The following is a 12,808-nucleotide window of genomic DNA, read 5'->3' as shown; positions in this document are numbered from 1 at the left end:
AGGTACCACAAGTACTCCTTTTCTTTTTGCAGATACAGACTAACACGGCTGCTGCTCTGAAACCTGTCATAAAGGCCAATGTAACACTTCTTGAGCATAGCTAATTTGCATCAGACGGACCCACTTGTTGTAGCTAGCCTCCTCTTTAATATTAGGTACAATCTGCAGAGCCTACAGGTCCCAGTGTGTAATGATCTGTGCGGCCTGATCTAAACTATGGCCTCTCAACGCAAACTGGAACATAGCACTGTGGGACCTGTAGTTTATGTAGACTGACTCCACATATTACAGATGATTGTGGGATGCACTGTTTCATAATATGGGCCACACTTTTATTCAATGCTAAATTAGAAACTTGGGGTGGCCAATTTTGGAAAACCTGTTTTCCTCACTAGAAATGTGGGCCCAAATTCATCCCCGGCATAAATGCACTCAAGTCTTGTGGATTTACACCATGGATGCATTTGGCCTCTTGTCTGCTACTTTTTTCCCCATTAGTTAAAAGCACTATGGTATTTTTGCAAGAGGTCACATGATAAAAATCACTAAAACAATAAACACCATGCTATAAATCATCCAGTATTGAATTACTGTAATCTGGATTACAACATGTCTCTGTACAACATGGACTCTCTACAGCTCTCCAGAGCAGCCTTAGAAAATACGATGAATGAAGCTATCGCAGATTTACAGCCAAGGAAAGGGTTGAACTCAGAGATTTAGCAAATCTTAAAGCACAATGTTTTTTGACTGCTCTAAGTACATTAAGAAGCCTGTTCAGAATCTACATTTTTCACTGTATTGTTTGCTAAATTCCAATTAAATGAGAAAGAATGACAGTAAACTAATAAAACTATGGATCTTCTAATTAAATCACTGGCACCCTGCCAATCACTGCTGATTTATTGATGTACCCTGCAATGTCAGGATTCTGGGGGCACAATAGGTCACTAAAATATTAAACAGATGACTTATGCTCTTTAATCAGTGCTGGGATGCCAGGTTAGGAAGACAGAATAAATTCAAGGGCAGAGTACAATAACATCACCAGTAAATAACACTATGTAGGGAAACAGTGCACAGAAATTTTAGACTACCTGATTTCATTAAATATTCTAGCTTGAGGAATGGACGGTGCAGGATAACTGCACCTGGGTATTTGTCACTTAAGTCTTTTTTTTGTTTTATTTTGTTATTGTTCTTAATCTTTCAAAATACATTGCTTAGTTTAGAGCACCTGAAAGTGCACTGGCTGGATCCAGGAAGAGGGAAAGCTTCCCTGTGCAGTTTTGTCAGTCCATCTCAGCCTTGATCTGCAACAGCACCTCTAGTCACAGGCATCTCTTCAAGTAGATGCTTTCCAACTACATTGAACTCTACCAGACTGTGACTAGCAGAAGATCAGATTCACTTTTCCATTTGCAACAGTCACACAATCGGAATCCAAGCATGTGCCAAAGTAACAAACTGTTCCTTCAGCTAGAAACAGGCCCCTCAGATCATGCTTTCAATTCAAGGAAGGTAAAGGTTTGCTCTGGTTGGGCCTTTTTTCTCTATTGAAGAAATAGTGGTTGAGAAATCAACTGATTGCAAATTTATCTTCCAGACAAACAGAAACCTAATATGCAATCAAGTGAGCAAGCATTAAATCAATGATTTTATAGAAATCAGCTACAGAAGAATGGCTGGTCCAGGATCTGTCAAGATGCCCAAGACATATTGATCTATTAGAGTTGTAGGCAGCTACTTATTTGGCAGCTCCACCAGACATATAGGTATTCACAGAATTTAAATCAGGTTCATTTGACTGTTGGCAGGAACCACACAGAGTGAACACATATGAATAGGATGCCTCCAGGGGTTAGGGGGTTCCAAAACCAGACAACAATAGTTTAAAATGCACCTTGAAGACCCCTTGAGTTTAATCTGAAGACTTTGTCATGGGATTAGCACCAAGGGAAAAAAGTTCTTCCGAATCACACAGACACTTGATGGCCCATCTGATGCATATACGCACATAGGCCATGTCTACACTAGCACTTATGCCAGTAAAACTTTTGTCACTCAGGAGTGTGAAAAACATCCCCCCTCCCCAAGCAACATTACTTTTACCACCATAAGTGCTCATGTGCACAGCGTTATGTTGGCAGGAGAAGCTCTCCCGCCGACATAGCTACTGCCATTTGCTGAGCTGGTTTTATTATGTCGATGGAAGACCTCCTTCCATGGGAATAACACAGCTACACGAGCAATCATACAGCTGTAAGTGTAGACATGTCCTAAAACACATACATATCAGATTGGTTGAATTCCAGTGCTGTTTTCCAGTACAGTGGCTATAACAATTAAAGATGCAGTAGTCTTAGAAAAAGTGACTGTTAATATCCTTATAAAAGAAAACAAATATGATCACATCCAGTCATCAGTTTGGCTTCTGGAAAGCTCAAGATAAGATCAACCACGAATTCCAAAATATCTCCAAGATTTTAACAAACAATATATTTTTATTAGGAACTAATAGCACTAGCATAGCTAATTCTCCAAAAATGTATAAGTTTATGCATTTAGTATATTTGGTCCTAATTCTGCAGTTTACGATATTTGGGTTAACTGTTATGCACACAGGAGGCCCAACTTCACACAGATTCAGCAGTCTGCTAGTGAACTGTAAATGGCAGGATCAGGGCAATTATTTTTCATGTTCTAACTTTGCCTACATGACAAATTAGCTTTTTAAAAAAAAAAGCTCTTAAAAGCATAAAATGTATGGAGTGGTTTGTTACAATTTTGATTATATTTCCCACACCCACAATAAAGACAGAAAAATTCTCAGATTCAGTAGTTTTCAAACACCAGATTTAAAGAGTATTTAGAGTTAATGTTTTCCACAGGGGGATTTTACTATGCAGTTAACATATGCTGTTTTCAGTATATCAGTCTTTGCAGAAGTGATCTTAATGGAAACAGCTCCTCTGTGTATATTTAAGTGACTCCATTTGTATCACTTTTAGCAATCAAGACTCACTAGATAATTCTCTGTAGACAAAATGAATCCTAGACATACAGCTATAAAATTGCACAAGTAGCATAAGGAAATAAAAGCATCATTAATAAAATTGCGTTAACTTTTCGGTTTTAATGGCAAATACGCCACCTATCAGTTATTATGAGTATTGCATGCATTATAAGCTTACTGTATCACTAAGGTTTCAGAGCAGCAGCCGTGTTAGTCTGTATTCGCAAAAAGAAAAGCAGTACTTGTGGCACCTTAGAGACTAGCAAATTTATTAGAGCATAAGCTTTCGTGAGCTACAGCTCACTTCATTGGATGCATCCGATGAAGTGAGCTGTAGCTCACAAAAGCTTATGCTCTAATAAATTTGTTAGTCTCTAAGGTGCCACAAGTCCTCCTTTTCTTTTTACTAAGCTAACAATTCACTACATCATGAATACAGTCAAACTAACAGCTGTATTCAGAGATGCAATATGTGAACCAACATACAAATACTAGAATTACTTGACAGTATAGAAAGTATTTACACACAAAAGGAAAGTAGAAGTCTTTTCTCGGAGGGTTGTTTTTTTTTTTAATTTATTTGGCATAAAATGACTGCAGAAATAAATTATATATGCAATCTAAAAAATATGGAGAATAAAAAAATGGAAGATCATCAGCTATGCTACCACTTGTTAAGTGGTGTCCTTCACTGGGAGCACATGACACCAGTGCCTCAGAATCTGTACAGACTGCCTGTTGCTCTCAGGGTTGAGCAAGTTTAAGATGCGAGTTTTAACTTGTAAAGCCCTAAATGACTTGAAACCTGACTACTTAGGAGACACCACTTTGTTCCACCTTAGAGACTAACAAATTTATTTGAGCATAAGATTTGTTAGTCTCTAAGGTGCCACAAGTACTCCTTTTCTTTTTGCGAATACAGACTAATACGGCTGCTACTCTGAAACCTGTCACTTTGTTTCTGTGATACTGCCACAGTAGAGATCAGTTTAAAAGAGAGGGGACTACCCGCTGGGGTCTTAACTTTGGAACTTACTCCCTCATTTGGTACAAAATAACCTATATCTGCTGTCCTCCAGGGTACACTGCAAATCTCATCTCATAGGTTTTAGAAGGACAGGGAGCTGCAATGGGTGGTCTTGGTGGACAAGAAATACAGGACTGATTCCTAGTTCTATGCTGTAACAGCATTATAAAGGTGTTAAAGTGCCCCACCATCACTGTGATTGACTCCCTGCAAATACAAAGGCAATAGGTACAGCTCCAACTGAGAAAGGAGTACCACTCCCCTTGTTAAAACAAAGAGTATTTAGTTGTTTGTTCTGTTGTTGTAGCCCAGTTGATCCTAGGATATTAGAGAGACAAGATGGGTGAGGTAATATCTTTTATTGAGTAGACCAACTTCTGTTGGTGAAGGAGACAAGCTTCAAGTGCTCTGTGTAAGCTTGAAAATTTGTCTCTTTCACCAACAGAAGTCGGTCCAATAAAAGATATTACCTCATCCACTTTCTGTCTCTGTAAAGAGTAATTAGGTCAGCAGAGTAGGAGTATCTGCAGAGAGAAAACAAAAAGAGGAGGCATTGCTCCGTGTTAAAATGTTTACTATTGAAAACACACAGCACTGGGATCTTTTAAAACAACAAAAATGGGAAACAGTGTTAAGCAGGAATTCTGGAGCCTGATTCTGACTCACACTGGCTTTAAATGAGTGTAACTTCACTGAGTTTGTTTACCACTATGGCCTGGGCTACATTTAAAATTTAGAGAAACCTTGTTATGTCACTCAGGGTGTGAAAAATTCATATACCCCAAGCACCATAGTTAAACTGACCTAACCCCCCTGCCTGGTTTAGAGGTGGCTAGGTCAGAATTCTTCTATCAACCCAGCTACCACTGCCAGTCAGATAGATGGGCTAACTACAGGGATGGAAAAACCCATTCCATCATTGTATGAAGCATCTACGCTACAGCTACAGTGGCAGCACCACAGCTATCCCACTGCAGCACCCATAGTGTAGACAGTATGTGAGGGGAGAATCAGTGACTCTGTGCTGTTCTGGGTCAGTTCTTTGGAATTCAATCCATATTACTAGTTTTCACACAAAACTATTCTTCTACATAAAGAAGAATTTATCAACATGCCCTAAAAGTGGATGAAATTCAAACCTTGATGTGTTCCCATTTATTAACTTTACCATCTGTTAGATATCCAATATAGTATATGAAAACGCAGCCAACTGCTCAAAACTCACCAGAAACTGTGTGCAAATCAGATGCCGTCCCCTTGTTTATCAATTCATATTGGAATCCTGTAATTTTCCGGCTAATGTCCTGCTGAGGGGTGGCCTCAATAAACAAGCCCCCCTGATCATAGCCAAAGCAATACACTTTATTGGGGCTGTGATCTCCATCTTGGACCAACAGTTTCAGTTCTCCAGTTTTTTCCAAATAAATATTTGCTCCTGCGGAGTCCTTGAAAGGCTTTATGCAAACAGTCAAGTGTTTGTAAGAGGCAGATAATGTATTGGGTCGCAGATTGACTATGAGTGCTCCTGTGGGATACATCCATTTTATTGATCCTTCAGAACAACGGAGGTAGACCTGTTCAACATCCTTCTTGTGAGACTCATGAGTTAAGCCACTAGGGATAGAGAGAATAGGGAAATTAGATGAGTAACAGAACTATTTAAACATTGTTCATAATCTCAGAAAACAGGCAAGTCAGCAAAACTCTTTATAGCACTGCTAAGCACTAGGGGCCAGATCCATTGTGGTGGTTGACAGAGATCATCTTGCAAGATCAAGACCGTGAAATGTGTTGATATTTTGGGATGGGCTTTAAAACAGCTCCAGACAAATCCATAAGAAGTTAAACCACAATTCAAAATCAATTCAGAATTAAACCTTAACTTTTTCCATTGCCTATGCAAAACACCCCACAACAAGAATTGCAGCAGAATCTAGTGATATCGGAAATAAGGTAGACAAAAGTGACACTAAAAGGAGAACTTAGAGTTAATTTCCAGTGAAAGGTAAAGAACAGACTTGTATCTCACTTGCTTGTGATTAGGCAAAGCCTAAACTGTCTGATCTGAGGAGCTTCCATTGCCTGAATGAGGCCTAAACTAAGGATAGCCCTAAAAGATATCTACCCTATGTTACTAATGTATAGTCACTTTGTATTACTGAATATAGTGAACAATCCTGAAAACCTGTACACATGTGACTAACTAAAGGGTTTGCAAGATATGGCCCGCAATATGCAGTACATCTCCAAATTTTTCAGCATTCAAAATGGTTACGAAGGAAGTGTGGTCTAGTGGGTAAAGCACTGGACTTGTAATCAGAAAATGTGGGTTCTAGGCCTAGCCATGCCACTAACTTGCCATGCAGATATAGACAAGTCACTTCTACTCTATGCTGGTGTTTCCCCTCTCATGCTCAGAAACTGCCTCTCCTCTGTGCTAAGTATCCTAAAAGCACAGTGGGCCCCTGATCTCAGCTGAGGCTCTCCCCTAATAGAAATAATTAAAAGTTTGGCAATGAGGTTTAAGAACAAAAACCCACACCTGTGTTTAATAATGTTTATTCTAAAGCAGTACTGTGTAGGCACAAAAATACAGTGAATGATTCTGAAGATGCAAGATCATAAAACGTTATAGTGGAAATCTGGTACTGAAAAATAAAATTTAAGAGCTTCAGCTTCCCTGTAGTTTCCTCTCCTTGGAAGCCTTAAAAACAGTCAATTTCTGCAGCACATTCCATGAGAGAATCTCAAGAGTACTTTACAAATATTAAGTAATTAAGTCTCATAACATCTTCATTTTATAGATGTGTAAACTGAGGCACAGAGACTTGCCCAAGATTACACTGGAAGTCTGTAGCAGAGTCAGACACAGATCCCATTTTAACATGGCATAAATCATGAACATGATATTCTGATCCCTCAACACGTCTCTTCCCCACTTCTTTAGCATATTTAGGTACAGAACAAATGATGCTGGATTTAAACTCAGTCAGCATTTAGACAAGTTACGAGAAGCCACATGTAAAAAAGGAAAAAAACAAACCAACATATGGTTTGCATTTACTGTTGATGTGACTCATTATTGTTAGTGTCAGTGTAACCCACTTGATAGAGGTTACATGAGGAAGCTCAGAAAAACTCAGTTTTAATAATACTGTCTGCAAACATGTGCTTTTGAACAATCTTGAAAGCCACATCAAGAGCACAAAGGATGGGGGAGAGCGACCAGTCCCTGACCTTTACTCTCTTGCCCTCAGACACACGGTAGTACTTGACATATTTAAGAAACAGAAGTTTCAATGGGATATCTCATATTGACTGCCTGTTTACATCTTGTCCACAAAAATCAATTTTTCAATACTGGTTTTGTGCAATGACACTCAGCCAAAACCAGAAATGAAGAAATTGGTCTTTTATTTCTTTGCAGTCAGTGAATAAAGTGTCCCAAAGTAATGCTCGGGGGTAGGAGTGAAATTCACCCCTGGGCAGAAGACTTATGCATCAGAGATCTCAAATAAACCCTCAAACTAAGACTAAGGTGATGCATAGGACTTGTGCTGGTCCTCCACACTGGGGTGAATTTCACCCTAGAAGGATACTGTTAAAATATATGGGGAAAGGTGAGGGGCAGAATAGGGAGCTCAAACACAAAAAAAATGCTGCTGCTGGTGATCCCAATATTGAGACGGTGAATTTTTGCATGGCAAAAAATATATACACATGTTGAGCCACTGCACTTGTCTGCCTGATGTTTAGCCTTCCTGAAGTCTCAAAGGGCCATATAACTGCATGTCTTGGAAGATCCATTGCTGCCATTTGTGAAACCAATTATTATATATAACAATGCAACATGCGATGTTTGTAAGATGAGAATGTGTCCACCATAGCAATGGGAAAGATGGCCATAACAGGAACACTTAGCTCTTATGCAGCGATCTTCACGTGTAGCTCTCAAAGCACTTTTAAAAATGGGAGAAAGCAATATCCCCATTTTACAGATGGGTAAACAGATGCCCAGAGAGGCCGTGTGACTTGCTCAAATAAATTTGTTAGTCTCTAAGGTGCCACGAGTCCTCCTTTTCTTTTTACTCCTAGGGTGTGTCTAAACAAACATTTATTTAGTGGCAAGCCCAGGTGTAAAAATCAACCTCACACAAGCCTGCCATATATTGTCTCTGCAAAGCATGCTGCAGCACACTAATTGTTCCCTAGTGCGCTTTGAAATACCCTGCTTTGAAATGGGAGTAGATCAAAGCACGCTAGGGAACTGTTAGTGTGCGGCTGCAGGCTTCATGCAGACACTTAGAGCATAGCAGGTTAGTGTGGGGTAGATTTACACCCAGCTTGTCACAAACAAAATGTTCATGTAGACAAGCCCACGGTCTGAGTTAAAGGCTACACTGGTTAGGTTTCAGTGGGATCAAAGCAGCACTTTTCACTCAAAGAAAATGGGACATGTTTAGAATAAACAAAATAATTATGAATTCTGATTGGACCACACCATGGTGTGGTTTCTAATTTCCTCAGGGGCTTGGGGTTCTCCATTAGGCCTTTTAAGACAGTGCAAGATCTTGCTAAAGACAACTGCAGTGTAAGTAAACAGATTGTACATTATGGAAAACGTTCCCTGGCAAATCTGAGACGCTGAAAGAAATCATGCCTGATATTTTCAAAGATGCCTAAATTATACGGACCAGGCAATTTTCATTAATGGAAAATGGGTGTCCAAAACATTAAGTGTATAATCTCACCAACTGCAAAAATGCCTTGACCTGTCAGGTCTGCTTACCTGCATCTGGCAATATCCTAGAACTAATCTGTAAGAAGAAGACTGAAGCTCCAATGGCACTTAGACACCAAGATGATAGGCACCTTATAAATAGCTAACGTAGACAGACAGCTATAAAGACAACTAATTGATTGCAAAATGCTATACTTTAAACAAAGAATTCCTTCCTGACCCCAGGGAGCAAACAGCTTGTGCCTTTAAGCATAAGATCTGATTGCCCTGTCTAAAAAAAGTTAGTTACAATATCTATTTATTCATAAGAAGCAAAAAAATATTTATGGATAGAGTGGATGATACCCATAAAGTGACAATTAGATGATAATTGAAGGGTATCAGTCCTAGGGTCACTACCTCTTTTCAGAAGGTCTAGAGGTCAGCTTGAATCTACATGCAATTGCCTTTGTCTCACCCTGAGCTCCAAATTCATTTGCATTCTGGATATAGTAGTGACACATATGCTGCTCAATATGGGCAGTTCCACCTATTTTTAAGAAGTCAGCCCTTCTGCTCTTGTGCAACTGAAAGGATCACCAAGGATGTGTCATTTCCTTAATAAGCAAAAATGGGGCTGACCGGTGACAATGGGAAATTCCAAGTCTGGGTCACCAATTCAGCTCCAAACTCTCTATAGCAAAGAATGACTCACATTTCTCTCAACTAGCCCCTTTAGCAGGCAGTCAAAAAACTGCGTGGCTCAGGACAGCCAGCCCTGCCTGGTCAGTGGGAGGGTCACCAGCTCAGAAAGGAGGAGGAGGGCAAAAGCCGTAAAAAAAAAAAAAAAAATTGGATTTTTCTGTGTGTGTACATGACAGTGCCATCCATGCTCTAGGCCTTGTTTATGCAAAGTTGAAATGCTCAGGGTGGTGGAGTAGAGATGACAGGCTCTGTCCTCAAACTATAGGACCACAGAGCTATGTATGAAAAGCCAGATTGTTAGGAATTTGCTACTGAAATTGACAAGGAACTGTAGGCTTTGTCCCATATCAGTTGTACATTGCAAACACACACCCCGCAACTGGATTTATAGTTCAACATTTTACCAATTGCCAAGAGTCATTAGAAGTTCATAAACAGTTGCGAACTGTATGCATCTTTCAGATTGTATTGCTTTGAACTCTCTCCATTCCAAAACATCCTTCCATTCCAAGTTAAACTAAACTCTTATTTTAATCAATTCAGATTAAATGCATGAATTTATTACATTAACTATATTACATTGGTAACCCATTAAAAACAGGTTTAGCCAAACAGAAAACCAAATATATGCTACATGAGTACTTAATTTAGCAACAATTTTGACTGTGAATATAAATAAGAGTGTTTAGATTATAAACAGAAGAGGTTGCAAAACCATGAAGACACATTAAAGTTATTACAAAAGATTAAAGTTTAGGAGCATTCAAAAGCGGTTTCACAACTAGGGTGATTAGAATAGTTATGTCAGCCAAAGAACTATGGCCTAGAATTTGCCCTAAATGACTCTGGTGTAATCCAGAGCTACTGCATTGAAGTTACTCCACCAGTGTAATTAAGAGCAGAATCTGGCCCAGTTAGCTTTATATATCAGTGTGGTAAAGCAGTGAGTTCGATAAGGGTTAAATCGGAATGAAGCTAGGTCAACTGTTAATGGGAACACACAAAGAGCCTGATTCTCCTCTTACTTACACCAGTGTAACTCCATTGACTTTAGCAGAGTTATTCCTGATTTCCACCAAAGTAAGTGGAAAATTGGGCCTAAAATCTTTACCCTGTTACAAACTATCAAGGTGCTTTGAAATAAACATGAAAAATAAACTAGGTAACCAACAATTAAAATAAAATATCTGAGCCAGACAATTCCTTAATTATCTCTGTGTGTGTGTGTGTATGGTGCATATATATATATACACATACACATACACACACACACAGAGTCAACTTTCACCACAAAAAGGACTTGCAGGTGTATTGCATTACAACAAAGTTAATGCCAAATGTAGGAGGTCACCAGACATGAGTTACAAAACAGGTTATTTCGGTGTTAGGTTGCACAGATGTGGAAGGTGTTGTGGATCAGTAGAAATACCCTTCCTATGCCTGCTAAGGCTACCTCCCCCTCATCTCCCCATGGCACATGTCTTTGGTAATGCTGATAGTTACTCCTGGAATGTTAATCAACTCCCCCCTTCTCTCTATCCCGCCTCAAAAATCAGACCAAAAGGGAAAGATTTTTGCTACAACCAAATCCAAATTCCACATACACACATATCTGGGCCAACTTCTTCCTTCGCCCTCTATCAGGGACAAAACTCTCATTGACGTCAATAGAAGAAGAATCGGGACATCTACTCGATAAAATTTCACACAAGACTATGTAGAGAGGCGCTGAGAAAGTGACCGGGGACATATAAATCCCTTTTATTGATCCACCCCAGCATATCTGATCAAGACCTTCGTGCCTTTTAGTTTCAATATTAAACTGCTGACAGATTTTGAATGGCAGAGAGACGGCGGGGGGGAGGGTCCGAGAGGAGAACTCCCAAAAAAATAGTGTAAATCAGGAATCGGTCCACTGAAATCAGAAAGTGACACGGGGGCAAAACTGAGGAGAGGAGAATCAAGCCCAAAAACGTAACCCGTGGCCCCGTAGCTCTTAAACAACTGCAGAGGCATTCTATCGACACAGTAGGACTGAAAAATTATTTGGAGGGGGAGCCGAGGGGGATATCTTTAAAAGGAAAGACACTGTTCAAAATCAAGTTGTCCCATTTTCTCCTTCAGCCACAGGGGGCGGAAAGGGCGAAAGGGTGAAATCCTGCCACAGATGGAACAGATCCCATCCGGGGGCTTAAATCTGCTATGGTCCGGGGTCTGCCAACTTGTGACGATTTCAACCAGATATAGACAGCGGGGCAGACATCCCGCAAAGAGCCCCCGCTCCCTCCCCTGGATTGCGGAATGTTAAAGAAGAGCCGCACATTGCGTGGCTCAGCTGGACACTGAGCTGCCCCGGAACAAACGGAGAAACTTAACGAAAGCGCTTTAAATATTTAATCCAAGTCCGAGGGAGACACGGCAGCGCTGGCTGCCTCCTTCCCCCGGAGCTCGGGACATGCCCCGCTGGGGCTCAGGACATGCCCCGCTGGGGCTCCTCCTCCTCCCCCCAAACGGCTGGCGGGCCGGGGGGGAGGGTGGGGGATGGCTCAGTCTTTACCTCCCCTTCCAGTTGCACAGGTCGCTGGAGTACTGCCCGGCGGCCCCCCGGCAGAGCAGCGCCAGCGCCAGCAGCAGCGGCAGCAGCCCGGGCGCTGGAGCGCTCAGCATGGTCCCTCGCAGCAGCCCCTCTGCTCTGGTACGAACCCCAGCGAGACACGGCGCGATGCAATGGGAGGGGTGGAGGGGAGGAATCCGCGGCGCGCAAGGAGGCTTCCCTACATGGTGGGGCCAGAGGGGGGGATTGCACGGACAGCCTGCCCCTGGGAAAGGAAGCGCAGATGCCGGCAGAGTTGCTACCCCGTGCCCATCCCGGCGCGCTGCTCCTCGCTCAGCCGCTCGGCTCCACTCTGAAGTTTCCTTCCCCCAGCTCTCCAGACTCCCAGCTGAGGGGCGGGGAGCTGCCTTGCCTCCCGGAGCCACCCACAAAACTCGGCTCCTCCCGAACGGGGGCCTGCAGTCAAGAGCTAGCAAAACCCGGCACCGGATTGCTTCCCTTTCGCACTCCTGGCACAACTCGAAGCCTTGCCGCACATGAACTGGTCTAGTCGTCATTGTGTGGTGTGCCCCCTACCGCGCTACAGGTTTAATCCCTTCCCCTAGCAGGACACATGCCCTCCTTCAGTATCACACTCGCCCTCCTGTTGAAAAACCACAGGACAAAGAGCAGCCACTTCAAAGGTACAGTAAAGTAATACAAAAAATGTAAAGCATCGCCTTCAGAGCACTCCCTACTTCTGCCCCTGCTGTTCTCTTCTCTCATCTCCACTGGCACCCACCAGCA

At 41.7% G+C, this 12,808-nt stretch overlaps 1 protein-coding gene across 1 annotated transcript in view; it reads right to left on the bottom strand.

The window, feature by feature from the left end:
• The window catches only part of METRNL (meteorin like, glial cell differentiation regulator), a 33,997-nt gene extending 21,563 nt beyond the window's left edge, over positions 1-12,434 (bottom strand). Inside the window, exons 1-2 of the mRNA XM_038371654.2 lie at positions 12,026-12,434; positions 5,269-5,657 (exon numbers count right to left, since the gene is read on the bottom strand). Of these exons, the coding sequence (XP_038227582.1) occupies positions 5,269-5,657; positions 12,026-12,135 (499 nt within the window). The 5' untranslated portion in view covers positions 12,136-12,434. The remainder of the gene's footprint in view (positions 1-5,268; positions 5,658-12,025) is intronic.
• Positions 12,435-12,808: the final 374 nt, after the last annotated feature.

Source organism: Dermochelys coriacea, chromosome 14 (genome assembly GCF_009764565.3).
Source record: "Dermochelys coriacea isolate rDerCor1 chromosome 14, rDerCor1.pri.v4, whole genome shotgun sequence".
Lineage (NCBI taxonomy): Eukaryota > Metazoa > Chordata > Testudines > Dermochelyidae > Dermochelys > Dermochelys coriacea.
The sequence above is the reverse complement of the archived record's forward strand: the minus strand, read 5'-3'. Positions and strand labels throughout refer to the sequence as shown.